This window comes from Nyctibius grandis, chromosome 14 (assembly GCF_013368605.1).
Source record: "Nyctibius grandis isolate bNycGra1 chromosome 14, bNycGra1.pri, whole genome shotgun sequence".
Lineage (NCBI taxonomy): Eukaryota > Metazoa > Chordata > Aves > Nyctibiiformes > Nyctibiidae > Nyctibius > Nyctibius grandis.
Window position 1 is genome coordinate 12476122 of NC_090671.1, and position 27528 is coordinate 12503649.

The window sequence follows — 27528 nt, forward strand, 5'->3', positions numbered from 1 at the left end:
GGAGAACATAGTATTGAGTTGGGTAAAGTACTATAGGCCAAATATATTGCAAAGATGGTAATCTGAGGCAAGATAGGGGATCTACTCTTCCAGCATGACACTCGATCAGCACAGATAGAACAAGAGGGTTACCTCTAGAAGCAGCTGGAGCTCTTAGAGGGTCTTCCAACCCAACACAGACTATGGGAGCCTTGCTTAGCCTGTGGGACACTTCAGTAGTTGTAAACCACCTACCTACTTCTGTGTTTGCTGAAATCTCTTGTAACAAAGCCTCACAAGCAGCTGATTTTTCTGCTAGCACAATCTTTTGCTCAGCAAGTTTCTTGTTCAGTTCAACCAGCTGTACACTAGCTTCCTTCAGTTTAACTAAGCCCCCATCCAGCCGTTTACATTGTGCTAGGTAGAAAAAAAGGGAAAAACATTAGTGATTCACTGATTGTGTACTATCACACAGCAATAGACAATCTCACAGAAGATAAATATGCTTATAGGTGCACTTTGCAGCAAGGCAACCTCGGTTATGAAAGGAAAATGACAGAGAGCCTCCCACTCAACATGGTGTTAATGTCACTTGAGCTGCCACATAGTGGCCCTGTGCCACAACTTGCTTTCCTTATTACACTGTTCATGTTTTATCCTCTTCACATTTCAGTGCTGACTGAAGTATGAATAAGAATTGCTGCTTGAGGAAGAATGTCAAACCTTGAGCTAGGCTAAGCTGGTACTAGATTTAATCAGACTCTTCCCCAAGCAGAAGAGTGTCTGATTTGGAGATTCTGGCTCAGGTTCATGCACAAAAGAATTAGAGGAGAGCCCACCATTTGACAGACAGAGACTGAACCTTCACATGTGGCCAGGATATTGGTCCAATGTCAAAACCAGATACCAGAACAGCATTTGAGGTAGTAGTGATAAAATGATTTTTGCATAATGTGGTAATATGTGGGATTCTCAACACATTTTTTTCTTTTTAAAATACTAAATCACTTATTAAAAAGCAGAAAACATCTACACAGCCTTACCTAAAATGAACTCATTTTTCTCCTCCAGCAATTTTGAATAAGTATGGATAAAATCAAGGTAATTCTTTGGTGTGACATGGTTGCTACGTCTCAGTTTCTGCAGAAACCTCTTGCTGAAATCTCCTACAGATTCATGCACCATGACCATGTGCTCAATCACCGACTTGGAGCTCTCTGATGGAATGCGTGTGCTATTTCCTAAAATTGGGCAGAAGAAGTAAAAAAATTCAGAGGGGTTTTTTTGAGTCTGCCAGTTAGCATCTTTCTTATGTACATCTAAGCCAGGCACAAACAAAAGTCTTTTCTGGGGCAAAAAGCAAGATCAAGGCAGAGTCAAAAGAGAGCCCGGGCCTCCTGGTAGGCAGGCCACATTGTCTGCAGAGTTGGCAACTTGAATTTTAGCAATTTTTAAAATCTATTTAAGTAAGAAACTTCCAGCCAAAAACATTTTTTGACTGAGATTTTGCATCACCTGTTTAGACTCAGGGTAACAAGCACAATGGGAAATCAAATTACAAAATCTACAATAATGGCAAAGTAAAGAATACATTTCTTAGGCTATCCCAAGGGTTAATGGGTTAAAATACTGATATTTTACATACCGACAAAGGATTGTGCAACTGCATACAAGGCCTGGGTGGGCCAGGGCAAGAACCAGTCAATACCAGTGTTGTTAACAAGACCTTAAAATAAAAGGATAGTGTTATCTGAAAAATTCCTTTATAAAACTAGACTCTAATCTGCCAGGCAGTCCAGTGCTTAACTTTATTTGCATCAAAAATTTGCAGGATCTTTCTTACTTGACTCCTGCTTAGCAACAATATTTACCACAAAGTCAATATTTCCATTTTGATAGTAAACAATCAACTTTGCACCTGTGTCCTGCTAATCCCATTGTACTATTCTTTAGGCTGTACCATTCTACAGGATGCAGTCAAGAGCTGCAACAAGGTATTTTAATGCCTGGGTAGGATTCCCACCCATACCCATCTTTCACATCTCTTCAGTCTCGCAGGACTCCTTTCAGCCACCTGCTGTAGCACAGCACCCACCAGGCTCAGGTGGTTTTTCTCTCAGTGGGTGTCCCTCTCACCATTCACTTTTTTTAGCTTGGGATACAAAAATGTTTCTCTTACCACCATCCTAGTTTCATAATGATTTAATACCACATATTCTTCTGTAAACTATAGAAGAGAGGCTGCAGACGTAGGCTGTATATTTCTAGTTCAATGAGGATGACCAATTGATTTCTAGCTGTTCAGCTGGAAAATGATCTGGTAAATGGTAATCAATAATATACACTGATATGTGGTAATTAACTGGAAAAAAAATCATGCACTGCAAATCCTTAATCATGAAACCTACTCTGCTTAGCTTGAGCTGCCAGACATCTCTGAATGTTCACTGGAGATTTTCTCTTGCCTGCAAACCTGTATTTCATGGGGAAGGGACTAAGCAGTGTATACAATTGATACCTGGGAAATTTCTGCACCACGTTCTCAGATCGTCCCCAGCTGGGGACATTCCCAGGACAATGTGAAGGTTGTTTGCACATTTGTTTACAAAATATTGCCAGACACTCTCTTTAGCTGGGCTCACGCCAGCTTTAGTAGCTTCATCTCCAATCTGACTAAGTATGGTGTCTTTTTCATCATCTGGAAAAAGGGCTGGCACTGCTCCTGTAACATAAGGACAGAAGAATGCTAGTGAGAACAACCAGTAAGAGAAAACCATATGGCTGGGGATATGGCAGATGAGAAACTAGAGTCACAAATTTTAAACCTAGTTCTGCAAAAATTATTCTGGGTAGTTTTGAATGAATTTATTAATCTCTCTATGCTTCTCCTCCTCCCTCCAGCCCTCATGGAAAATAGAGTGGCAGTATGATGCAAGACAATTTAGAGGAATAATTGATTCATTTTTGTTTGGGCTTCAGCAACGTATACAAAATGTCACAAGAACATAAAGTGCTTTTAACTCTGCAAAGAAAATCTTCATTAGTGTCTACAAACCATCAGTTCACATCTTCATTCTCTCAATTACATGGCTAATATTGCATAAGTTACCTAATGACAGACATAAGCAGAACAGGAACAGGGAAAAGTAGACCAAGGAAAGGGACAAGATTTAACACATCTGTTTTCAAATCAGACTGTGTAGGAGTTTCTATAGAGAGGGTGGTCACAAGGTGCCAGCTGCTGCTCATTTTCAGCTGCTGCATACACTAAAAGATACTAAACTACAGTTTAGGACATATCTATATAAGCAGTTGCTGCAGTTCAGGTGAATGCTATTCAAAAGCCAATAGGACAAAAGGTGGGTTTGTTGCTAAATACAGCTGAAGTTATATCGGAGTCTTGGAAGAAAGCTGAGACCCCTGCAACATCATGGTCAGCGTGAATTAACCTATAGCCTTCCCAGACACATATAAATGACTGTAAGAAGATGCCAAAAAGCCATCAGTGAGGCCAAGATCATTTCAGGTAGTACTGAAAGGTGTAACTAACTAAAGCAGCAGAGGACACAGGGTGAAACAGTAATAGCTGGATCAAGGGTACATTCAAGATTATGAGTCACAAATAGATACTGATCAGGAGTAATTGATGCTGCCTGTGTCACCTGAAGTTAACATGTTGTTGATGAGTTCCAGGAAACTCTCTTCTGCTACGTGGCCATCTGTAAACAAGAAGACCATTGACTTGTTCTCAATACCCAGCTTCTGGTACAAATTTTTCAAATCTTCTCGGAAATTATTTTCTCCATATCCTCGACTCAAGATGATCTCAAATACCTAAGGATGCAAACATATACTGAGAAGATACAGATGGACCCAAGACATGATGGTAGCTCTGAATTTCAGTTAGACTGGATCAAGGGTTTTGGTTTGGGCCCTATCATCAGTAAATGTGTAAGTATCAACAAAATTATGCACTACATTCTTTTGAAAAATTACATTTGTACAACCCTGCAGGCTTGCATTTTCAAAATTGCTTTGTGTTCATCCTCCTTTTTTTGTTCTTCCCTTCCAAGCCAACAGCCTCTGTAAGAGACTGGAAGTACCTCTGAGAGAGGAACATTTCCTATCTGAAATATTGCAGTATCGATCACAACAAGGTTCCTCAAGCAACAAAAGCAGTAGTTAGGGACTATTAGTTGTTCACCACCAAATCCATCCTTGTTTTCTGTCCCCAGCGCTAAAGCCCAGATTCTGGCACTGACATCTTCCTGCCCAGATCACCCACAGTCATCATCTTAGACCTCCTGGCAATCACCTCACCCTGTTTTTCTCTCCACAGGCAAGAGATGCCAACCTGATCTTATCTTGACTGACTGACTTCCCCCTGCCCCATGAATTTAATCCTCATCACAATATTGCTTTCCTTATCTTATTTCACTGCAAAGATGCAGGGACACTAACCTCACATGCAGCTGTATAGGCAGCCAGTCTTGTTAGAGATTGTTTTCCTGAGCCTCCCACACCTATGAGCAGGGCATGCCCACGATCCATCCGTATGATGCGATGCACATGGATTAAGTGCTCCAAAGCATCGTCAAAAAGAACCAGATTCATTTTAATATTCATTTCATTATATTCCTCCAAAATCTCCTGCAGAGAAAGGTGGACAGAATGTTACTAGGAGACCAAGGAAACAATTAATAACATTAATAAAATAACAACCCATTTAGCTGCATTATTCCTTTCCCCTTCCTCAGGGAAAATAAACTACTGGAAAACACTGCCAACTCTGGAGCTGATCCTCAGTTTTCATTACTGCAGACCCCAAATGGGTAATGGTGGACATAAAATTCTATGCACACACAGAAAGAGAACAGATTTCCTACAGTTTGAGGCAGGCTCCTGCCCATTCCTCGCACACAGAGACAGAATCAGGCAAAGTTCCAAGCTGATGCATTGTACCTGAAAGAGAGCTTTTGCTGCATCATAGTCTTGGATATCTTCATAAATACGACGTTCTCCTTCACTCAGTGCCATTGCGAAATCTCCAAAAAGAATAGGATCCCTCATGGCCTGCTCCAAGTCATCTTTGAAATTCTCTTCAATCAGGTTTTTTATATGACCTTGTACCTTCAAGTATACAAAATGAGTCAGGCAACACAACAAAGCAGATGATTCTGAATCCAGTAACACTCAGAAGGGTGATAATGCAGTCTCTTGCTCAGATACTGTCTGATTTCAAGGGGATACTTATGTCACTGGAAGATCCAAAGACCACAGCCTCCTATTGTGTTCTGCATATGATCTAATATGATCTAATAGGCAGTTCAAGAACCATTCAAGCCAATGGACTGCAGAAGTTTAAGATAGAAAAGGATAAGCCTGTAAAAAAATGCCTTCTTGTATATTGGTGTAAATATTATATTAATAAACCTTCCTTCTCCGCATTCATAGATGTCTCGCCACCAAGATTTCTCACAAGTCTTTTAAGTCTGAATGAATGTACAAATACAGAAAAGTTGCAGTATAATTATTCTGAGCTGTGAAAATTGAGCTGGAAAGCCATGTTAAATCTACCTCTTTTCATCTAAGCAAGTTGCTTTGCAAGTTGCTTAAATGTAAGTAACCTTTATCCAAATCCTCCCCTAATTCCTAAGGTATAAAACTGGTGTCATTCTCTCTTGTGTTTTAAGATATAATTTGGATCATTTTCCAGTTTGCATAACAGCCAAAACTGAATGCATTGTTTAAGGACTCAGCTCTTATCCTTCTTTTTCCTGTTTGATTGTATAGTCTCATTCTGATACCATCCTTCCTAAAGGAAAATACTGACTTAAAAATGAAGTGATTTCCTGAGTTTTCCCCTGCACTGCTCTCTCAGCTTGTCATCTGTGCCACTGCTATCCAATTTTCCTGGACAGGCAAACCCAGTAACACTTTCTGCTCCTTCAGCAGATCTGCTCACTTAGTCTGCCACAGTCACTTTATTTTAGAAAAGAAAATTCCATGGGCCATGTTTTAAATTAATGGAGCAACATAGTGGTTAGACAAGCCTGCAGTCTGACTGCAAGACCTGACTGCAACAGTTGGTAAAGTTGCTGTTGCAAATTAGTTGCCATAGTAATAGTCAGTGACTACTAAAAATTGAAAGAAATTACTCACCAATGCTTTGTCTGCTTCATTTATCAGCCTGTCATGGAAAACCCTCAGGCACTCATTTCTCCAAACTCTCACCATCTGAGTCACCGTTTGAAACCTACATTAACATTGAAATATCAGACTGCACCAAATGAGCTGACATGATTCCCAAGGCCATATGGTTAATAACACTGATTAAAATCTGGATTGACTTTTTTTACTCTTTTTGGTTTTGTTCTTTTCATAAGGACAAATAATTAATTTGCTTGCATTTTTACCTCTGGATATCTTATCTAAAAAAGACTACTGCATCAGTGTTTGTCATCAAGAGTAAGATCACGATTTAGGATGTTCCTGAACATTTTCTCATTGTGGCAAAGGTTTAATGAAAAGTGACCAAACATGACTGATCTCATGTACCAAATTACCTCATCTTCACCCAGATCCATCCAATATAAATAGGTGTAGGACCACTGAAGACAATTTTTCTATTCTTACCTCTCTGGAGTTGTAAGAGTAAGTCCATTATAGACCCTGGAAAGATCCCGCAGGTTAAAAATGTAATGGAATTTGGAAGGAGTAGGGGGTAGGTCACGAATAATCATTTTATAAAGCTCCAAAGTACACACAGTAATCTTGTCAGAGATGTCTGATATAGACTCATTAAACATCTGCAAACATGAGAAAGACAAGGCACTTTCATGAGACTGCCCAGAGAGAACTCAATGCTATTAAACATATTCTGCTTTCCAGCTTTTAACCCTGCTTGGTATATTTCAAATAACTGAGGGCAAACATTTTCAGAAATTCATATTCCTCTGTAGTACGAACATTCTGCAGTTAAATGTTTTGGGCAGGACCCATCCTCACTCCTCAGCTTGGTGCTGAAGATAACATCAAACTCCATGACTGGGATTTCTCAGCACTTCCATACTAGAAAAAATAAACTGCTCTTTTCTTATATAATGTTGCATTATATAAATCTTATATAATATTGCATTACATTAAATTTTTCATTGTCATTCAGAAAAGAGTTTGCTGACCTTTCTATGTTTGGTTATAGGAACCATAACCAAATGGTTCACAGGTTTCAACCTATGAAAAGCATCAGTTTTATAAATTATCTATCTGCTAACTTGAAAGTTTACATATTACTCAGGAATTTATCAAAATACTGTAAACTCATCTCTTGAGAAAGAGAAGAGGAAGGGAAAGGTTTGCATGAGGTTCTAAACAAGAAAAAAAACCTGATAATAGAAGATTTCAGATCTTATGATAACACAGAAATAAATGTCTATTTAAAAATAGTAAACCTGTTGAGCAATCCTTTTAAAACTGTGAAATTACCGTGGTGTGGCCTTTCAGGATGGAGGCATAGATCAAATTCAGCGATTGGTCAGAAGGAAAAGGTATGTTAAAAACACTGAAGAGTGAGACGAATCGAGGGTCAACTTCATTCCGACCTCCTCCAGCTTTCCCCATGGCAGCAATAAAACCCAGGTCTCGAAGAAGTTTACAGTTCATCTCCTTACCACGGTCATACAAGAAACCTTTTTCTATCAGCAGCTTCATCAAGGCAATGGGTTGCTGTGTGCCATACTCGTCAACCTTTGTAATACAAGAGTCAAGATGCTTAGAGCACAGTACATCAGCATGCCAATTACTTCTATAAATGTGGAAATATCGTGCTCCATACTCAGGAGAACACTACAAGGACTAAGTGACACTTTGTACAGCTCTAGCACCGATTGTGGACATTCATTCCAATGTCTCGTATGGGAAAGGTGCCTCTTCTCCAAGACAAACTAAATGCACACATACTCTTTTGCCCCATTTGTAAGGGGAAAGGGTTGGTTTCTGTAGTACAAAACCTGCAGCTAGTATCAGGCCACAGAGACATGATTTTAATGGCATAAAGAAACAATCCAACAGGATCTCACTTATACATAAGACAAATACTGTAGCAGATATAAACAGCCCCTACTGCACACAAGTCCAACTATTCTGAAGATCCTACGCTGAAATTCAGCTATGCATTTACCATGAATCTCCTTGACTTGTGATTTGTTAGACCTGTGTACGAAGGGACCACATCAGTGACACCCCGAATGTTTCTATCCTACCTCACAAACCACTGGCAGCTTACCCTTGGCATATTCATATCATCCATGAAAACAATGAGCCGTTTTCCCATAGAAGGGCCATAAGTGTCTTTAGTTCGTTTCTCTACATTTGTCTCTAGGTTTCTCTGAACGTCCATTGATGTTGTACGAGAAGAGAAGTTAATTACTAGCAGCAGCTGCAAAGGGGAGGAAATAGATAAGAACAGATTTTTACCTGATTTTTTTTTTAACCTAGAGCATTCAAAACATATACTTTATATCAGAGTGTCAGACATACAGGAAACACTTCTCTGGTCCATTTATTCACTTGAATTACAGATGACAAAGAGAAGTAATCCCATTCTTAGCACTTTGATAATATATATTTACTTCATGAAACTGAATTTGTACATGGTAGAACAGAACAAAACATCTTTGATCCTGAATGATTCTCAAATCATTCACATACTTTGGGCCTGAGCCTGCAGTCAGTTACGAAAGTCAATATTGCTACCCACAGACTCAGGCTTCAAAACGCAAATTTAACACAAGGACAAACAATGAAAATGCAGCTGTACAATCAAGGCAAAGTGCCTCATACATACATTAAGGTCTTTGTCCAGATTGCTTAGGAAGTTTCGTGTAGTTGCCGTTTTAGATGTACCCGATTCACCTACAAGAACAACTGGGCGTTTTATTTTTACCATCTGTTCTAGTAACCAAGTAGTGCGTGTTGTATCCACTGTAGGCACTGAAAAAGATCATGAATATGACAGCAGGTTAAAATAAAATGCAGCACAGCTGGGGCATTTATATTTATAGGATAGTGCTGGATCAGACTCTCAAGGTATTAACATGCAGTCGCACAAAGACATAATCTGAAATATCAACTCACAATGTTGAAAGAAAAATTTAATTGCTCAACCATCTCTCTTCAGCTTTTATCATTGGGATCTTTTCTCCTATAGATATATTTAAAAAGAAATTATTTTCCATATAGGAGGGTCATGGACTGCTTAAGCTCCATTTAATCCCTATTTCAAGGATATAATCAGGATTTATTTGGATCATGAGCATCTTCCTAGAACTCTACAGAGGTGAATTTTGTTCTACGTGAATGGCATGCCACTAGGAGCAACTTCAGAGATCATATAATTAGCCCTGTGTCAGTGAAGTTAACCTCTGCTTGCTGAAGTATTACTAAAAAGTAACCTGCATTAATTTGTCCTTAACTATGAAAAGCACCTGTCACCATTATACAGTGCTTGAAGTAACAACCAATAACGGCCCTAAGAATGAAATTTTTATCTACTGAGTACTTGACCCACAGAGCTGACATTTTTCCTAGTGCTTCTGGTAGAGCAGACTGTGAATCTTCTGCTATTCTGGCTTGTAAAAGGCATTGTTAGCTCCTAGCAAGCCTTATTAACTGAAACAAGCCTTTTATCCTTTCCTCATTTCTTTATTACACAGTGCTGTAAATATCAACTCTATTCCTGCTAAACTACTATGATTTCAAATAAGAAAATTATTTGTGCTGTCACAAGAAACTGAACCTGAATAGATGACCTTCGGTACAGAAAGAGGATGTCTCATGTGAAGTGCCATGCATTCAGTGGTAGCACATTATAAATTAAAGGCATATCATCACTGTATTTTATCTTATACTCACCTAGAATGTCAAGAAATTTCACTTCAGGCTTATGAATATATTCAGGAACAAGTTTCATCCAAGGTACCCACTTTTTTTTAAATCCATCAAAATGAAAGTCATACAAAGTTGGCAGCTGACCTGCAAATTATTAAGCAACTGGAGGTTTTCTAGGATACTGAAATATTTCATAAGAAAATAATAAGATTGAGATGAAAGTGAAGGGTAAGATTCTGGACCAAGCTGGGCAACACTGTGTTCTGTTTACTTGTCATTTAACCCAGTAAGACATCAACCAGAATTCTCCTAGTCAAGCACTTGGATCACACTACTGCTTTTTAAGCACCTTCCACTGCCTTTCCTTTCATGTTTTATTTTCCCTTTTGTCTTCATTTAGTCCGCACCCAGGGCTAAACAAGAGCCAGTTGTTCTATCACCCAAGACCCCTCCCCGGCCGAGAAAGGGAATTGGGAAAAGGAGGGAGACTTGTGGGTTGAAGTTTAAACAGATTTAATAAAATAAGAAAACCAATATCAATGCTAATACAAAAGACACAAAGTTATGCTTAGCCCATAGAGTGGTAACAAGCCCTTCCAGGGATAACAACTATTGAGGAGAAGGAGGCAGGGCAGAGCAAAGAGCCCTCTCCCAGTGAGCTTTCCCATTTATAGTGAACGTGACATTAATGATCTAGAACACACCTGTGGGCCAGCCTGGGGCAGCTGCCCTGGATTTAACTGCTAATGGCCTTGATCACCATCCCACAGCTGTCCACAAAATGAAACAAAATGTAACAGAAAATTGATTCTATACATTTTATCCCTGCAAAACCCAGACACCTTTCACTGTTTATCTCTTCAGCATGGCATAGAAAAGTATTGTTCTGTGAGGACAGACCAGTAGCTGAAAGCCACCTAGCATCAGTATCTCTACGTGTTTTTCAGTGACAGTCCTTCAGAGAGCACACCTTGCAGCTAGCTGGAAGGAAGAATGACATTCTGCCTTCATGGAAACTAACACTTTTCTAATATAATCAATGAGATTCAGACTAACTTATGACAAGATCCTACCTGGCAGCTCCCCTGGATTAGCCAGGGTGTTATCGTCATGAACGGTAGACATGCAGGAAAGACGTTTAACATTTTCATCAAATTTAATTCTCTCAGCATCAAGAAGAGTAGCGCCTAAGGAGGAATACAAAGCTTCCAAGAAAAAACACTCCAGAACATCAGGATCATCAGGCTGTACCACAACTAAAGCTTCCAGCATCACAGTCAACTGCACCACCTGTTGTAAAACAAGACAAAACTGTAAATAGAATTACCATTTAGATGCATGAAAACTCTTACTATGTTTTCAGCTGTTTGAGTGTTTGCTGATCTATTGTCCTTACAGGTGTATCTACTGATACGTGTATTAATGACAGAAGAGCACTGTTAGGAACTGACTTTATTTTGTCTCTTGGTGCTCATCACTAGCAAACTGATATTTCAGCCTGGACTCTGCTCCTGTGCTTTCTTTGAGAGGTTTTTACTCTCTCCATCATTCCATTTCTCTTTTTAGATAAACTTTTTCAACCTTTATTCTCTATTCCTTACCATATTTAAATCTGTTTGAGGTACAATGGTCTTCAGCTTTTCTCCCTGTCTGCCATCCACAATTCCCTCTACAATCATATCAATCAGGCAGGGCACGTATTTTTGAAAGAGACGATTCAATTCAGTTCTCTCTTGCTAAGGAACAAAAAGGACAACAATTCAGCACACAGAAACCTGGAAGGCTGATTTTTGGCTGCAGAGTTTCCCATCAATACCTGGCTGATCAAGTACAATTGTTCTTGCAGGAATCAATTCCACCAAAGATAGGGTACAGTCACACGAAGAAATGTGACACTTGTATGGACTAGGTTTTCAGCAGGTGAGGATCTGCATTCATCAGGTGCTAGCAACTAAGTTGTCTTACTTCAGCTCCCTGTGAACTTGAGTTTTTAATCTAAATGTAAGAAACAAGGACCTAAGCAATCTCCCTGTTAACTCTCTGGAGATCAGGTAAGCTAATTTCTTGGTTCTTCACTTCTCAAAAACAACCAGAAGTTAGAAAAGCTGGGAACACTCTTCAGCTCTCTGCTGCAGGCCTAGTGATTAATTTGTTGTCAGAAAATCAGACTGGCTTTACAAAGGTTTTTTTACAGCTCTCTACAGTTCTCTAAGTATTTGATACAGATACTCTCTGAGCAAGTGCAGAAATTCCCACCTGATTTCCTCTTTCTTGGATCCACTTCTGCCAGTAGGGCTCGTATTTCAGATTTTTAGGATCTACAAAGACCATTCCACAGCGGGATACCGTGGCAGGAGATGCATACTGCAAGTCACCCACCTATAAAATAATCATACACTTGAACAAAGAACAGCCACAGTAACTGCTTTTCAGGCTTTGTAGACCCATCTGTTTCTAACCCTTCCCATATACAGTCATTTCTTACCTCAAACAACAAAGCACAGTGCGACTGAAGTCTAATCCGCTCCCCATTTGCCAGGGTCAATAACTTGTTGTCATCCATGACAGAATTCATGTTTTCAACCCAGAGAGCATCCACATCTCCATCAAACAGAATGTACCTGTGGATAGAGCAGCCAAGGGGCACTGACCAATCTCTAATTTTACTAATACATTTCAGAATTCAGATGTGCCATCAATGGTGTTAATGTCAGTCCAGGTGTTTTGAATAATTTTTAATGATTGCGTAGTTTCCAAACATCTCACTGAGGCTAGAAACTCACAGAAGACAGAGACACCCCTAGACACTTTCTATTTACTTAGCATTTGTTTTTTAAATGGTGCGGTATCAAATTTTTTTTAAATGAACTGATGTAAAACTCAATGTCTAAAAATCATCACAACGATTTCTATCTGTCTACCTTCGCTCTTTCTTTTCAGTAGGCCTGTTGATATCCCGAAAAATGTTTGACAGGACTCCATCTGTCCAGTCTCGTGTGTTAGGGTCAAGGATCCCATACAGCTCAATCACACTCATAGCTTTAGGGTTCAGTATGTAAAGCTTTGTCAATAGTCCCAGCCTAAAGACACAGCAAGAAAAGCAATATTAAAATGACAGAATACCATCTCATGTTAACCCAAGCAAATATTACGGTCAGCTATTGGTCCTGTCATGACTACACAGGGCTAAATAATGCAGTTTATGCCATTTTACAACCTGATTTCCATGTATCAAATTCTATACTCACTTGTTTTGGGCCTGGCACAAAGTATTAATGACAACTGACTTGCCACCTCCAGTAGGTCCAACTACCATTGTAGTGTGACGAGTTAACATTGTCTCATACATCTGAACTACTTTATCCACCTGAAAAATAAATATTGATTCAACAGACTGCTGCCCATAATTCAAGACAAGATCAGCAGCTGGTCTATATCAGTTAAGCTTTCCTTGAGCCACTCCAGAGTGCAGCAATCCATATCCAGCCTAATGTTTACAACAAAAACATTAATTGTTTAATTAATATTTTTTATACCTGGACTGGTAAAACAACATAACCCCCTTCTTCCAGCACTTGTTCTACAGCATCATTAAAGTTAGGGTAGCGGACTCGAGGGCAATCCAGGCCAGGAAATAGGTCGGAGATCAAGCCAAGGAAGAGAGGTACATCTTCAAACACAAATTTAGGAAGATTCATATCTCGTAGAGCTCTCATCAGTACCACTTCCTAGACAAAACATAGTAGAATCAATCTTTACCAAATAGCTAAACAATTATCTAATATGTAGTAACTTCAACATCTCTAAAAACTATTGCCTGATTACTTCAGTAAAGCTTTGAGAATGTTTTCTTGGCATCAGTTACTAGAGGAAACAAAGGTTATTGTAGAAGAATTAAGCAGACCAATAGCTAAAAATAATACTCTGCCTTTTTTAACCAAATGCCAAATGGCTGGAGTGGCCCACAACACAGCTTCCCTGATTCGATGTTAAAATAACCAACTGTTTTATGAACATACCCAAGTTCTGTAGTCCCCTTGAGAGCATCATTTAGACCCCAACTTCCTTCCAACCTCCAATGTGCACCTGTACATAACTCTATAGAAGTGTTTCCTTCAGCTGTCTCCAAGTTTTTAAGAAGAAATTCGAATAAGAATTTCCCTAGGCAACTGGGTATCACAACCATACATATAGAAACAAAAACAGGTGTAAAAGAAAACCATAAAAAGCAATGCAGTATTGAAAGACTTTCATTTATAAGTTTACTGTTCTACTTGAGCTACACAATTAACAACTGCATGACTAGAGCACTCACTGTTCAAAAACCAGCTTATGCTATCCCGGAGACAGTCTTCGGCTATTTGCATCCTGGACTTAACAAGATGTAAAATATCTCATTTTCTGTAGATTTCCCTACTTTGACTTGAGTTCTGGCAGTTACTTGCTGGCAGATGGCACAATGAAACTCAGTAAGAAAACAAAGTGAAATAATAAGACAAATAACCCCAGCGCTCCTATTTCCAACACAAACTACAGCAGATGTGTAAACACATTGTCTTCCTAACGAAAAAGATGATCTGCCCAGGGTAAGTAAGTAGCAAATCTACCTCACTGAGGTCTGTTGATCCTCTTTTCAGTTCTCCAGCCATCACTAACACTGACTTAAGGGCCCGCAGTCCAAAATCATAATGATGCTGTTTAGAAAGTTGTTCCTTTGCCAGCTTGTATAGCACTGTCATCTTTTTGGCAAGGATCTGTTTGAGATTTAAGTTAAAGAATCACAAATGTGTAAGTCACAACCAAACACTGACCATGCATACATGGGCATGTACATGGGTATGGGTAGCAATGAAATTTTCCTACCTTTGCCATAAGGAACCCTTCAGAAAAGAGCATGATTTCACAGATTTGCTGAAGATCTGGTACAATAACAACCACAGGTCTGAACAAAGCTTTTACAGACTCAGGGAGCTCAGTCCGGCCAGCATAACCAGGATTCATCGTAATAAAAATGCCCATACGGCTGTCGAGGGTAATTTCCTGTCCTTCAAACTAAAGGCATAAGAAAACATTAGAACAATATTTATTTGGAATGGAAATAAATAGTACTATTTGCTCAAAGAGAAAACCACCAATACTGGGGCACCCACTTAGGACAACACCTTAAAATATTTAGCTTTAGATAGTCATCCAGATACATGCATCCCACTGTTTGTATCTTGGATATAAACATCAAGACATTTCACACCTCTCAATCAAATTTTCTGAGGGTTTTGAATTCAAATAAACATCAGTAAATAAAGCCTCACCATCCAAATCAAGTTAAGTTACTTCTCTCCCTAATTACTACTATTATCCCATTTACTTTTACTATTATCCTATTTAGCTTACTTTTATCCCACTTCACAAAGGAAGAACCTACCAAAGGATTAGGAAATCAGCAAGGATTTAACATTTCAAACTGAGAGTACACACACTGGAGTTTGAAATGTTCAGCACAAATTACAGAAGAAGCAGCCCTTTGATCTAATGATGGGGTCTAACCCTGAATCTTGGCCTCAAAAACAAGATCAGCCTTCACAATTACTCTTCTTTTTTAATGTTTACCTGAAATGTTTTCAACTGATTCATTAAAGCATTTCGAATAGTCTGAATCTGAGAAGAAATGACTGAAAGCACGGAAGCATCGATACGATTGAATTCATCAAAGCATCCCCATGCTCCACACTGGGCGAGACCAGAGAAAATCTTACCAATTGCCTAACAAGAACAACCAGAAAAACATCTCAGCAACGAATATAGAAAACATTCAGTGTCAACAAACAGTGGAGTATGCTAAAACTCTTAACGACTGGGTAAAACCTCTGGATATTTATATATGCAGGAGCTAGCAATCTGTCATAAGGTCTTGCAATAATTACTTGCCAAGTGCAGATTGCCTATGAAGAGCTTAAACACATACCGTCTAGTCATTGCTCCCCTGCTTGAAAGCACTTGAAATTCCTTCAAGGAATTTATTCAAAATAGACATTTTTTACTACATTTCATTATCAATCGGCACGGTATCTCTAAGGGAGGTACTTATGCAGAAGTTCAGAATATGTCCTCATCCTGGGCACTGAAAAAGAGCAGTAACCTGCACTTAATCAGAGAACACAGATCTTTAACTCTTACTTTGAAATCCATGCCTTCTCCGCAGTTTGTCACTACACACAGCAAGCCCAGTGCTTTGGCCAGATCTTTAGTTGTTTCCGTTTTCCCTGTACCTGCTGGCCCTGCTGGTGCTCCTCCCAAAAACATTGATAAAGCCTTTGGAGACAGACCAAAAAGCAAAGCAAAGCTTGGATTACATTTATATTAGGCTGGCAGCAAAATCACAAATGAACCTTTGGGTACAAAAAGCTTTAAATTTTAGCTGTGAATGCATTCTATATTATCTTTGAGGCAATCAGGTAAGAAGAACATCACAACTGGTTTCAAACATATTAGCCTTTGCATTAGCATCTAGGAGATAACAGAAAGTGGCAATGAAACAATTATGTGATTGCCTAGAAGCACATTTTTAAAGGGTTGGTTAGTAAAAATCTCCTTGAACTTATACCTGTGTCAGTGTAAGATAAATACGATCTGTAAGCGGGGTGATCACAAGACGTCCGTTCAAACCCATGTACTCATAACCATATGAAAACGTGCCCGTGCACTGCCGCACGTTCAGATCATCTGGCTCTCGGTCCCAGTAAAAACGCAGCTGGCTTTCCCACTCAAACTCCTGAGCGTGCAGAATGCTACACAAGAGATACTTGCTCATGTGAGGTGAAAGGATGGAAATACAGTTTATGCATTTGGTATTTTCTCAATAGGTTGGGGGAAGTGTTTACCTGTCTCTTACAAATATATCAACAATGTCTCTGGCATGAACATCAATAATGAGCACAGTGTTGTATTTCTTCCTGTCATTTTTGCTCAAAGGCATTGTAATGCGGGTAACCAGGTCATCAATTTGCTTATGCATTTTTTCAGCATAAAGTTTCATTGCCTGTTTTTCTCCCTTCTTCACTTTCCGAAAGACATCCTCTACCTCCCAAGTCCACCACACCTGATTAGCAGCAAGCACCATCATGCCTTGGTAGAGTAACATCCAATCAACTCTATGGGAAATACATAGAGGGAGGGAGTGTGAGTTACTGTATATTCTAAGTAACTGATCAGGACAGGAAAAAAAAAAAAGAAAAAAAAGAAAAAAAGAAAAAAAAAGTTGCTCCTCCTACTTCTGCAACAACTACAACACAAGCCAAACTTTACAGAGATGTACAGAATTCTGTCAAAGTGTGCTGTAGTATTTCAAAAGCCTAGGAAACACTCTGATAGAAAAGCTGCCTATTCCATGTGTAAAGATTGCCAAGTGGAATTGACAGTGAGAAAAACATCTTGTGCTCACAACACTAAAAATAAAAACTCAAGGCTTAGGAAATTAGGTACGACGGATAACAGATTTTTTTCTGATGAGTTAAAATACTGCATAGGCATGTATTCATATCCCTCCACATACAGAAATAAGGGCTAAACTGTGTAAAAATTAAAAAATAAGTCTTTGTTTTTCTATATCACTACAGGCTCATAACAACATATAAGGTATTTGTGTTATCCTTAACACTGATTGTTTCACCTGCTTCTGTCTTCACAGTATCGAAAAATAGCTTCCTTAGTAAGGAGTCTGTTCGTTCGTCTCATTTCTTCTAGCACTGCTGTCATCCAGTTCTCCACTCTGCCTTGTGCAGCTACAGCCTGCCGGAACTCCATCACCTCCCCCTCAGCTGAAATCATGGCTGTTGCAATTTTCTTATCACTATCACCATCCTGAAACCTCAGGGAGGCTATGTTATCATACATCTGAAATGCACCGACAAAGAAATTCACTGGCATTTTAGAAACAAAGCTGCAAAGATGTAAGTGTATCTAGCTCCCATTTAATCTTGAAAGAAAATTTCCATGGACTCTAAAGAGAAATGGATCTGACTCGTCAGTAATAAAATACAAATGCTGATATATAGCTCAGCAGCCCAACTGCAGAGTAAACAAGCAGATGATCTGGCCCAAATGACATTGATTTTTTTTCTAGAAAATAAAGATCTATCAGGAGCTACAGGAAGGTTCTTTAATGATTGATCATTCTGGTGTATCTTGAATGTTCCTCTACCCACATTCCTCTACTGTAACTGCTACTGGTCAGTATGAGAGCCAGGAGAGACTATCAATCAGATATGATTTGGTTATTCAGAAGCTTCTTCAAGATGCTGCCAGGATGCTCTCTGTATGCAATAAAAATTCCCGCGCCCTTAACAGCATGGACAGTATAGTCTGTTAAACTTTTTAAAGCACCTAAAAGCACAAGGCACTGTGAAAAGCCAGACATTGTACCTTTATCATGTGTTCCTGGACACAAAGAGGGTTACTGCTGCCAAGGATACTAAGCAACTCCTCATCAGATATAAAGAAAAATCTTGGGAAAGCATTTCGCTTGGAATCCAAATAATCATTCAAGCTTTTCTGACATTTCTCCAGCACATCATTTATATGATGGAGGTCTGATAGACGATTTGGGGCTTCACAGGATTTTTTAATTGTTGGTTCTTTAACAGTTTCATCCATTATCTGCATAGAGAGAAAAGAAAGTTTAGAAAATATTGAACAGCAACGGATTATACTAAATTATATTTAACTAGTGACAAAGCACACAAGCAGCACAGGTTCTTACAGAAGTGAATTAGACAGAGTTTTAAATATGGTTCCCTATTGCTGCAGTGCTCTATGAAAACATGGAGACAGTATGCTTTCAAAGCTGAGAGCACGGAGATACTACTGTAAAAGCGAGTGTAAGCAAGACAAGCCTGTATCCCATGTCATGCAAGCATAAGCATATACTTGACTTTGCTCCTGTATACAGTGGTAGTTCAAGTGAAGGACAAACATAGCATTTCAGAATCACAGTACTATCTCAATTTTGCAGATGCGAAACAGAAAAGTAAGCCATATTCATACTGGGAGTATGTGTTCAGTATGGGAACAGTGGTAATATACCAGGAAAGCCTTTTTAGCATGTATGTCATCCTCAATCTATAGAAACACTTCTAAGATTCTTATTGTCATGGTAAAGGTAAAAAGATGTATGGAGAAAGTAAATTAAATGGGGAAAATTAAATGAAAGGAAAAGGGGATTCTGCCTGCCCCGTACTGCCAGCCAAGGATCACACCTCTGCCCAGCTTAGCTAAATCAGAAGTCTTCTGTTTATGACAGATGTGAAGTAAAATACAAGTTCCTGGGTTCCCCAATCTCATATTCAGTTCATTATAACACACCATTCTCAGTGTTACAAATGACACAGAAGACTACAGCTAACTATGGAACTGGAAGCAAAATGCACTAAATACTTATGCTGATCACAAGTCAAGTCAGTCACTTGCCTTTTTAAACATGCTGTCTACGTTGTCAAATATTTTGGCTTCCTCTGGAAGCTGTAATCTGATATCTCCACCAATAAAGATGCTCTCCAGGTACATCCATTTTCTCTGAACCACCATCCAGATCTAAGAATCAAATGTTACCATCAAAGAAAAAAAATACAATAGAAAACCCTGATTATAAATAATAAACATCAACTATTTAGTCCAGCACTTTCCTCCCTACCTCAATTACTTCACCAATCAATGACAGGGTTTTTTCCCAGTGGTGAACGGTTGAAAGGAAAGGACCCACAAATCGACTGCCCAAAACACTCTGAAGATTCACATTGTTGTCATCGAGAATCTCTAAAATTTCATCTACAGATCCCAGAATAAAGCCTCGCTTCTCAGTGCCTTTGAAGTACATTTGTACAGTGAATTTCAGGTGTTCCCATGTTTCTGCTATTTCCTTCACACCCTGCATGTGAGCATAAAAAGATGCATGTTTCAGTCTTCAAAAACTAGAGAACTATAATCTTAGCATAAAAATCAAACAATTAATTCAGCAAAATTTTTGCAGAGATTTTCTAACTCTGGTTTATAAAGAAGGGTGTATTTCAAAACATCATGAAACAGAATGGATCCCTCCTCAGATCCTTTTCATAGGCCAGACTTGCTTATTGTAATAACAGAAATCCAATATACTGCTGCCAAAGCCAAGATAGCTAGGATTCTGTGCCATGTGGTAGCTTATTAACAGCGCTATTGATCTCAGTTGCCAAGAGTTACACCATGGCAGCTCCCTGAAGATGGCCAAACTTGCTGTCATGCCAGTATCAAAACCTCAACTAAAACACAGACTGTTGTCATCAATGTCTTTTTAGTTTTATTATGATTTTTTACATTACCTTCTCAATGCTAAGTTCCTTAACAGCAGTTCCGACTATTTCACTGATAACATCCGAGTGTCTGTGAAGTTCCATAGCAAACATATTCTCCAAAGTGAATGTTTCTGTTGTCATTTCAAAATTTGTTCCTGTTCTCTGCATAAGGTCTTGCCAATGCCTGTTTTAAATTGACACATCAACAATTGTACCAACCACCATGATACACTAAAAATAAAAACAACTGTAATTTAATATATAATAATGAAACCATGCTTTGCACTCTACTGTTAAACTCATATTTTGAATACATAAAGTATCTTAGTCATCGTAATCACCTTGCATGCTGTTAGACAAGTTCATTAAGCAGGAAGTAACATTTCAAGCTGCAGGACATGGTATGACCCCAGTAATTCGAATTAAAAGTTCCAACAAAACAAACAAAATCTTTCTATATATAGAAAATGGATTTAAATAAATTAAAGCAAACCTTTCTCTTAAAGCTTCATTTTTCAAATCGAGCAACAAAGGAATAGAGTCTTGAAATGCCTTCATTTTGGTTTCCAAGTGAAAGGCTACTGGCATACTGCGTAATTGTTTGGGCAGCTTTCGAAAGGCTTTAAGAAATCCTTCGATTCCTTCCTGAAGAAACTGGACATCGAGGTTTATCCAGAGTGTCTGAGACCATTCCTTTTTAGCTGCCTGCGAAAAAGGTCATCAGGAGGAAAAATATCGTATTTCCGTTTAGTTTTTACCAAAAAAACCCAAACCTTTCCACTACAATAGGATCTGGAGACCACAGTCAGGATGCAGATATGATTGTATTAACATTTTACAAACAGAGGAAGAGACAGGTTCATGTCCATGACAGATTTATAGCCAAGTTGTATAAGAAATAATCAATAGGAAATAGAGAAAATAGGAAAAGCATCTTTAAGAGCATACTTTACAGGGCATTTTAATTTTGGAAAAATTAAAACTTCTGGAAAACTTATCAAAAAACAGCTAAGATCAATTAAAGCCTGAGATACCCACTGTCACCTGTGCACATACTGTATCCAAAAGCAGTTCCACTGAAATGATCAGGAGACTTGTGCAGTAAAGTGCCACCCAATAATTATTAGAGGGGAGGGAGGTCTGCTCCTATCTGATAAGAGTAAGTGCTTGGTCCACTATAGAGGCATTGTTAGTCCTGTACTAACATCATTAAAATCATTTCATGGTGGTAGACAATTACAGGTCACAGCTTATTTCATGCAAAGGCTTAGATCCGAGTTGATAGTAACTAGAGGACAATGCAGCCTCTTCTTCTCTCCCCAACATTTTCATGTGCATGAATACGCGTGCTTCTGTGTATACACAGTGCAATACTTACTCTTTGCAATTCATAAATTTCATAGATCTTCTTTAGACCTTTCATATCATTCTGTGTCTTCGTTAAGGCAGGGTACGCTGTAACTGGCAAGTCAAAAAGTTTCTCAAGACTGACCAGTTCCTGACGAACTTTTTCCAGTTTTTCCAATTCTTTTTCAAAAATGGCCATGAGTTCCAATCCTGGGAAAGGAGAGGAATTTTTCTAGATAAACAATCCCACAGATCATGGGGAATAAATAAGACAGCATTTGCATATTGTCTGTAGAAGCTATAGTACTAAAAATGATGCATTCCTGGTCGATCAGTTTGTATGTTAAAAACGAAAGAACAATTTTCCTGGTTTATGTAAAATCTGAAGAATTGTCCGAAGACTAATATTTTTTTAAGACATCACTTAACATACATTAATCCATTTACCTTTATCAAGATTTTCCCCTACAGCACCAGGCCCCTCGGTCATGAATTTATGGGAGAAATCTTCTGTCTCTTTGCTGTAGGCCTCAATTTGTTGCTTTGTAATCTAAAGAGAACAGAGTTTAAATTGTTTTCCTTTCCACTTCTACTTTTTTTCAATATTAATTACAAATATTACCTGTGTGAATTTTCTTTTTATGCCTCCAAGGTTGTGATCAACTTCTAATGCTTCAAAGAAGAGAGTCTCCCACTTTTCCTTGATCTTGTCAGACATCTCTTGCTCTTCTTTAGCTACCTAAAACAAAACAAGTAACATCCCTCACAAGAAACAGTCACAAGAAAGTGAGGAATATGTGCTCACATCATAAATTTGCAAAACACAAAACCAGCATTGAAGTGATCTGAATCAGATTTAAACACATGTAGTGTGTCCATTTTAAAGTGGAGGTACTGTTTTGAGAAGGGGGGTTGGACTAGACAATCTGCAGACATCCCTTCTAACCTCAACAATACTGTGATTATGTAAAATGTCTTAAAAGAAAAACATTTACTCATTCACACATCAGGCATTTGTGCCCCTAGCTCAAACCTGAAATGTTTTAAGAGGCAAGGTATAACATGCACGTACTGGAATATTGTACATTGCAAGAGTTCGGTATCTCTCCCAGATGTCCAGATATTTCAGTTCCACCTTGAAGGATATGCCTTTGATCTCTGCAATTGTGCCAAGGATAATTTTGAGATCTTCCAGGGAATCTGGAGGTCTCTTAAGACTCTGTGATAAGCTCTGTAAAAGTAAAAATAATTTCCAGAAGCAACACTCCCAAAGCAATTAGGCAGAATTATAATTATTATTCAAACACAAAACACAAGTAAATAACATGCAGATTCATTATCATTTTTAGTCTATGTGACAAAGATAACACCAAAACAAAATCAGCAAAAAGTAAACCCCAGTACAGAAGGGATGTTTTTGCTACAACAAAATAGAAGTTGTAAGCAGCAGTTTAAAGGAAACTTCAGAATTACCAGTATGAACCTTTCATCGGTACAGGAGTGAGAAAGTCCTGGGTTTTCATGTCACTACTCTCTCCTGTTCCCCAGCTACAGAGAGGGACATCTCACCTCTTTACATATGACATACCAAAATACACCAGAGTGTTTCAACCAATTTGGAGCGTGGTTCAGATCGTCACTGCTAGCTACAGCGTACAACAGGAACCGAAAACACCTACCTGAATCTCCTCCTGAAGACTGAAGAGTTCCTCTCTCGCAGACTCATTAAGCACCTTTCCAAGGGAAATCACCCAGCCTCTAGCATTCTCCTGCACTGTGTAGGCTAAAGGAGACAGCTGAAGCCTGATAAATTGCTCATCTATAATCAAGGGCTGTTGAGTCACTTCTTGAGCTACCTTCGTATAGAACTGCAATTCATCATCAAAGGTGACACAAGTGGGCTTTTCTGCAGCTAACCTCTCCATGACTATGCCTTTGTCTGATTTCCACAGCAGGTGGTACCTCTTCCATTGGTTCAAATACTTGCTGAGAGAAGCCAGGAGTTTGTGGACATTCTGAGTGATGAGAACAGCCTGTTCAATTATCAGAGGGTTCTGGGAGATGTCAGTGTAAAAGTTGAAAGTGGTAACTTCCTCTTCCCCGATACACTGAGGAGGGCATTCAGTACAGGTACCATGCATCCATCGTACAAAATGCTAGAGTTTTCAAGATAGGGTTGAAAGACAGTTACTTTGTAGAGACTTATTTTAGCCAAATCATTCATCATTATTTAGGAGACTATGTAGGAGGTGGCATGAATGATTTCTCAAATCAATTGTTTTTCTGACAGCAAGAAAAGAGATTACATTTTCCCATGAACTTGAGAGAAGAGTTAATTTCATCCTAACAAAACCTTTCCATGCATTACTCAGTCTGCTTTTAAAATCTACACTAAGCAACAATATAGCATGACAAAGAGAAATAGGTATTAGATCAAACAGGCTGGATGCAGCAGTGGAGCAGAACAGCAAATCTGAGCATAGGAAGCACACTTAATCTAAATTTATTCATTTCAGGTGGCATCTGGAATCATTTCTCCATCAGCACAGGACAGGAACACTGCCACAGTATTTGGCTTCTTTTCTGGAAAGCAGTTCAATGTGAACACACTTATGCAGGGAAATATTGCTACACCTTTGCCAGCAAGCTAGATATCTCGTCTGCTGTAAACCTGCTGTCCTAAATGTGTCCTAGATGCCCTTCTCCCAGTATTTTCTGAACTGGTTTTCTGCTGCTTTTGAGGAGAGCCATAATATAGAGAAGGCTACTCACATTCCTTATTCCACCAGCTTATTCATATATCAGAAAGCAACATTTACAGTGCAATCTGAAAAGTATTTCTTTCTGATGTATGCTGATTTATAGAACCAAATCGTGTCCTTACGCTGGCAAAACTGCTGAAAAGTAACAAATCAGTTTGCCTGAGTAAAAATTGCATGAAGCTTTATGGCAATTTTTTTTCTTTGTCATCAGTTTGTAAAATTGGGACAGTCTGTAGTAAAATTAGAACAATGTACTGGATAATTTGATTTCAAGGTAAAGCAATATGGATCTTCCCTTTGACATTTATGCTTGCCCAAACACAAAACAAGATAGATTCTTTATAATCACAAGCAAACTCTGACAACAAGTAATTCTTTATCAAAAATCACCTTAGTGACATCAACACAGTCTCGGATACATTGTGCAGTCATTTTGTCAATCTCACTGCCATTAGGTTGCAAGATTATCTCAGGAACAGATAAAACAGCTTTTGTTTGAAACAGTGGCACATTCGCAAGAACAGCTGCATTAAAAGCCTGCAAATTCCTGGGAAAGGAAAAAAATCATGTCAAAGATTGTAATAATCAGGTGCTGCCCCCCATGGAAATGCCCAACAGAGACTGCAATTATCAGGTATGTGCTTAGATATGTAAGCAGATCTGTCTGAAGTCAGTTACCACCGATTTCAGCTGGAAACACTGATGTGTATCGGAGAAAAATTGTTCCACTAATACTGATCTAATGTAAAAGCTTGACTAGCTTAAAGAAGCTATTGGAAGGAATGAATGGGGATACCCTGGTGCAAAAGGACCCTGAGACTATGGTCAACTCCATTGCAAGAGCCCAGCAAAGAAAGCACAATGAAGTCAGCTAAGCATGGACCAGGTTACAAACACATGGATCTTGAGAAGAAGAGATGCCTGGGAAGCTTTTATAACCCTGCAATGCTCTGCTGTAATAACACCTTGCTTATAATATAAACCTTTATAATATCTTGCTGTAGGAACCTCCTTGGCCCCAGCTGCTGCAGAACTTGTAGAGTAAAATCCAGCAAACCTTTGTTCTTGTACTGGCGTCCCCTGCATTACAGGGATGCATCTGGCACCCAGACACCAAGTCCTCAAAATCGTATTCTTTACTAAAACAAAACCTTGATTTTAAAAATAAACCAGGGATGTGCAACTACACACGCTGCAGAAAACGTATCTTATTTCTCTCTTCTGCTAACAACACACCAATATCCTTTTCCTCAGAATTTGGGTTTCTCCTGTACCTTGTTATCAGTTCTCCATTCTTTGCAGGAAAAAAACAATACAAATACAAATCTGTCTCAAACTGCTAAGCACTGAGGTGTTCAAACAGATTATCAGTATACATACTGATCAACAGATCCAGAAAAACCTGAAGGTGAAAACTGAAAATTCATTAAAGCAAACAATTGACTTACTTCACAATTAACTGTGTCAACACCTGATATATCCTATTTTCCCAGTATGCATAATAGGAAGTTAATTTTGGAGATTTGCCACTGTTGGTATTGGCAACTCGTCCTTCCACTTTTATTAGCAGTTGTGGAATGGCAGTATACTTTCTAACCATGTGTGCCACATCTTTTGCTCTTTCACACTTAACATACTCAAAAAATTCTTCCGCGTCTGCAAAAGATACAAAAAAATAGCATTATTAACTGCAAAAGACCTAACAGACTTGCATACTGGAATAATTAGCTGGGCTTTATTTGTGAACATGAAATTGATCTTGTATACTGATAAAAAATAACTTCAGAGCTTGGACATGAAAATACAAAGACTTACTGGCAAGTTCATCACCATTTTTTGAAAGCGGAAACTTAAAGAGATTTGTTGATTCTATGAACAGAAGATTGTTGCTTATCTCTTCAGAATCGTTATGAATCTGATGGACGAGTAATTCAAACTTCCTGACGGCTTGTGTACATCGGACAATGAAGTCACCAACACCTTCAAATAAATCATAAATATTTGGGTTTTTTTTCTTTTAACAAATATTCCACCAATACATCAAAATTGCCACAACCGGATGCATTTTATCTCTAGGAGCGAACTGATGCTCTGCAGGATACATTAGATGATTTCTCACCTCATCCTTCATCTAGGTCTCTTACAGCTCTTGTCTAAGGGTCTCTATCCATTTCCATTATTGTATTTTATCCATAATAAAAACATAAGAAATACCTTCCTGGATGAGAGTTTGTCTAACCTACTATTCTGACTCTGACCGTGGCAATAGGGTGTACCATTTACGGATACATTGCTGTCATATGACATAAAAAATAGAGTGAAGAATTGAAGAGATTTTTTTAACTGAAAATCAGTATCTAAGGCCATTTTAAAATAGTATCTCCACTACCTAAGGAGTTCCAACTGAGTCTTCTGTGCCCTGGTTTGAATACTTTCCAGAGTTCTTGAATATGGTCATCAAGAAGTTTGGTTTCTGCTTCATTCAGTGTTCCCATTAATTTATGATAGCGATCCAGCATGTTTTTCAATCTATCTGTATACCTATGGAGTGTAAGAAACACAATAACAACAACAAAACATCAAAACAATGATTTTCTGGAAATAGAGCTCTGAACTCACATCAAAGAGCAGATCACTTGCATCATTCCATTCAGACTTCCATATAAAGCAAAATTTGCAGAAATAACCACTGAAAATGTATTGATTATAAATGCAATTAATTTCCTATTGAAAACAAAAGAAAAATTTCATATGGCTCCAACAGTAGCTAGACAAACCTATTCTGCGACAACTCAGAAGATTTTAAGACAGCCTCAGTTTGAAGCACACAAGTGAGCTCAACAGGTGAACTTTAAAATATACTTAGGGCTGTTATCAGCATACTTGTGTGCTAAATGCCTGTGATAATTTGGGCAAAAGTAACTTATCCAAGGCTGTACAAGAAGAAAGCAGTAGTGAGTTTAAATATGAGCTGAAATCTAAATGGCACTAACAATTCATTTCAGAACAAATTATTTCCTTGTTTTTCCTCAGATCTTGATAAGATGTTAATTTGTATAACATAGTCCTACAGGGTAAAGGATGCAGACAGCACCAGAGAAAAGCTTATTAGTGCAACACGGCCATTAGTAATTTTACCCTTAAAAAAAAGTCACTAAGAGCTCTCATATCTCCAAAATTTGACAACTCGGGGCCCGTTCTGGTTAGAGTGAAATCTGTAAGTCTGTATG

General features: G+C 38.6%; 1 protein-coding gene across 1 annotated transcript in view; it reads right to left on the bottom strand.

Annotated features, from left to right (window-relative positions):
• DNAH10 (dynein axonemal heavy chain 10) overlaps nt 1–27528 on the bottom strand; it is a 55576-nt gene that overhangs the window by 17099 nt on the left and 10949 nt on the right. Inside the window, exons 16-56 of the mRNA XM_068412662.1 lie at nt 26688–26839; nt 26114–26278; nt 25747–25954; nt 24689–24845; nt 23216–23692; nt 22605–22767; nt 22159–22271; nt 21984–22086; nt 21568–21746; nt 20683–20894; nt 20217–20373; nt 19553–19786; nt 19330–19452; nt 18286–18519; nt 17534–17757; nt 16746–17015; nt 16469–16652; nt 16042–16176; nt 15475–15627; nt 14731–14919; nt 14475–14621; nt 13404–13595; nt 13116–13234; nt 12789–12947; nt 12353–12488; nt 12124–12246; nt 11469–11603; nt 10941–11157; nt 9892–10011; nt 8825–8970; nt 8264–8416; nt 7465–7725; nt 6616–6788; nt 6142–6235; nt 4942–5109; nt 4441–4629; nt 3642–3813; nt 2498–2701; nt 1625–1705; nt 1023–1220; nt 235–396 (exon numbers count right to left, since the gene is read on the bottom strand). Coding sequence (XP_068268763.1) covers nt 235–396; nt 1023–1220; nt 1625–1705; nt 2498–2701; nt 3642–3813; nt 4441–4629; nt 4942–5109; nt 6142–6235; nt 6616–6788; nt 7465–7725; nt 8264–8416; nt 8825–8970; nt 9892–10011; nt 10941–11157; nt 11469–11603; nt 12124–12246; nt 12353–12488; nt 12789–12947; nt 13116–13234; nt 13404–13595; nt 14475–14621; nt 14731–14919; nt 15475–15627; nt 16042–16176; nt 16469–16652; nt 16746–17015; nt 17534–17757; nt 18286–18519; nt 19330–19452; nt 19553–19786; nt 20217–20373; nt 20683–20894; nt 21568–21746; nt 21984–22086; nt 22159–22271; nt 22605–22767; nt 23216–23692; nt 24689–24845; nt 25747–25954; nt 26114–26278; nt 26688–26839 — 7181 coding nt within the window. The remainder of the gene's footprint in view (nt 1–234; nt 397–1022; nt 1221–1624; nt 1706–2497; nt 2702–3641; nt 3814–4440; nt 4630–4941; nt 5110–6141; nt 6236–6615; nt 6789–7464; nt 7726–8263; nt 8417–8824; nt 8971–9891; nt 10012–10940; nt 11158–11468; nt 11604–12123; nt 12247–12352; nt 12489–12788; nt 12948–13115; nt 13235–13403; nt 13596–14474; nt 14622–14730; nt 14920–15474; nt 15628–16041; nt 16177–16468; nt 16653–16745; nt 17016–17533; nt 17758–18285; nt 18520–19329; nt 19453–19552; nt 19787–20216; nt 20374–20682; nt 20895–21567; nt 21747–21983; nt 22087–22158; nt 22272–22604; nt 22768–23215; nt 23693–24688; nt 24846–25746; nt 25955–26113; nt 26279–26687; nt 26840–27528) is intronic.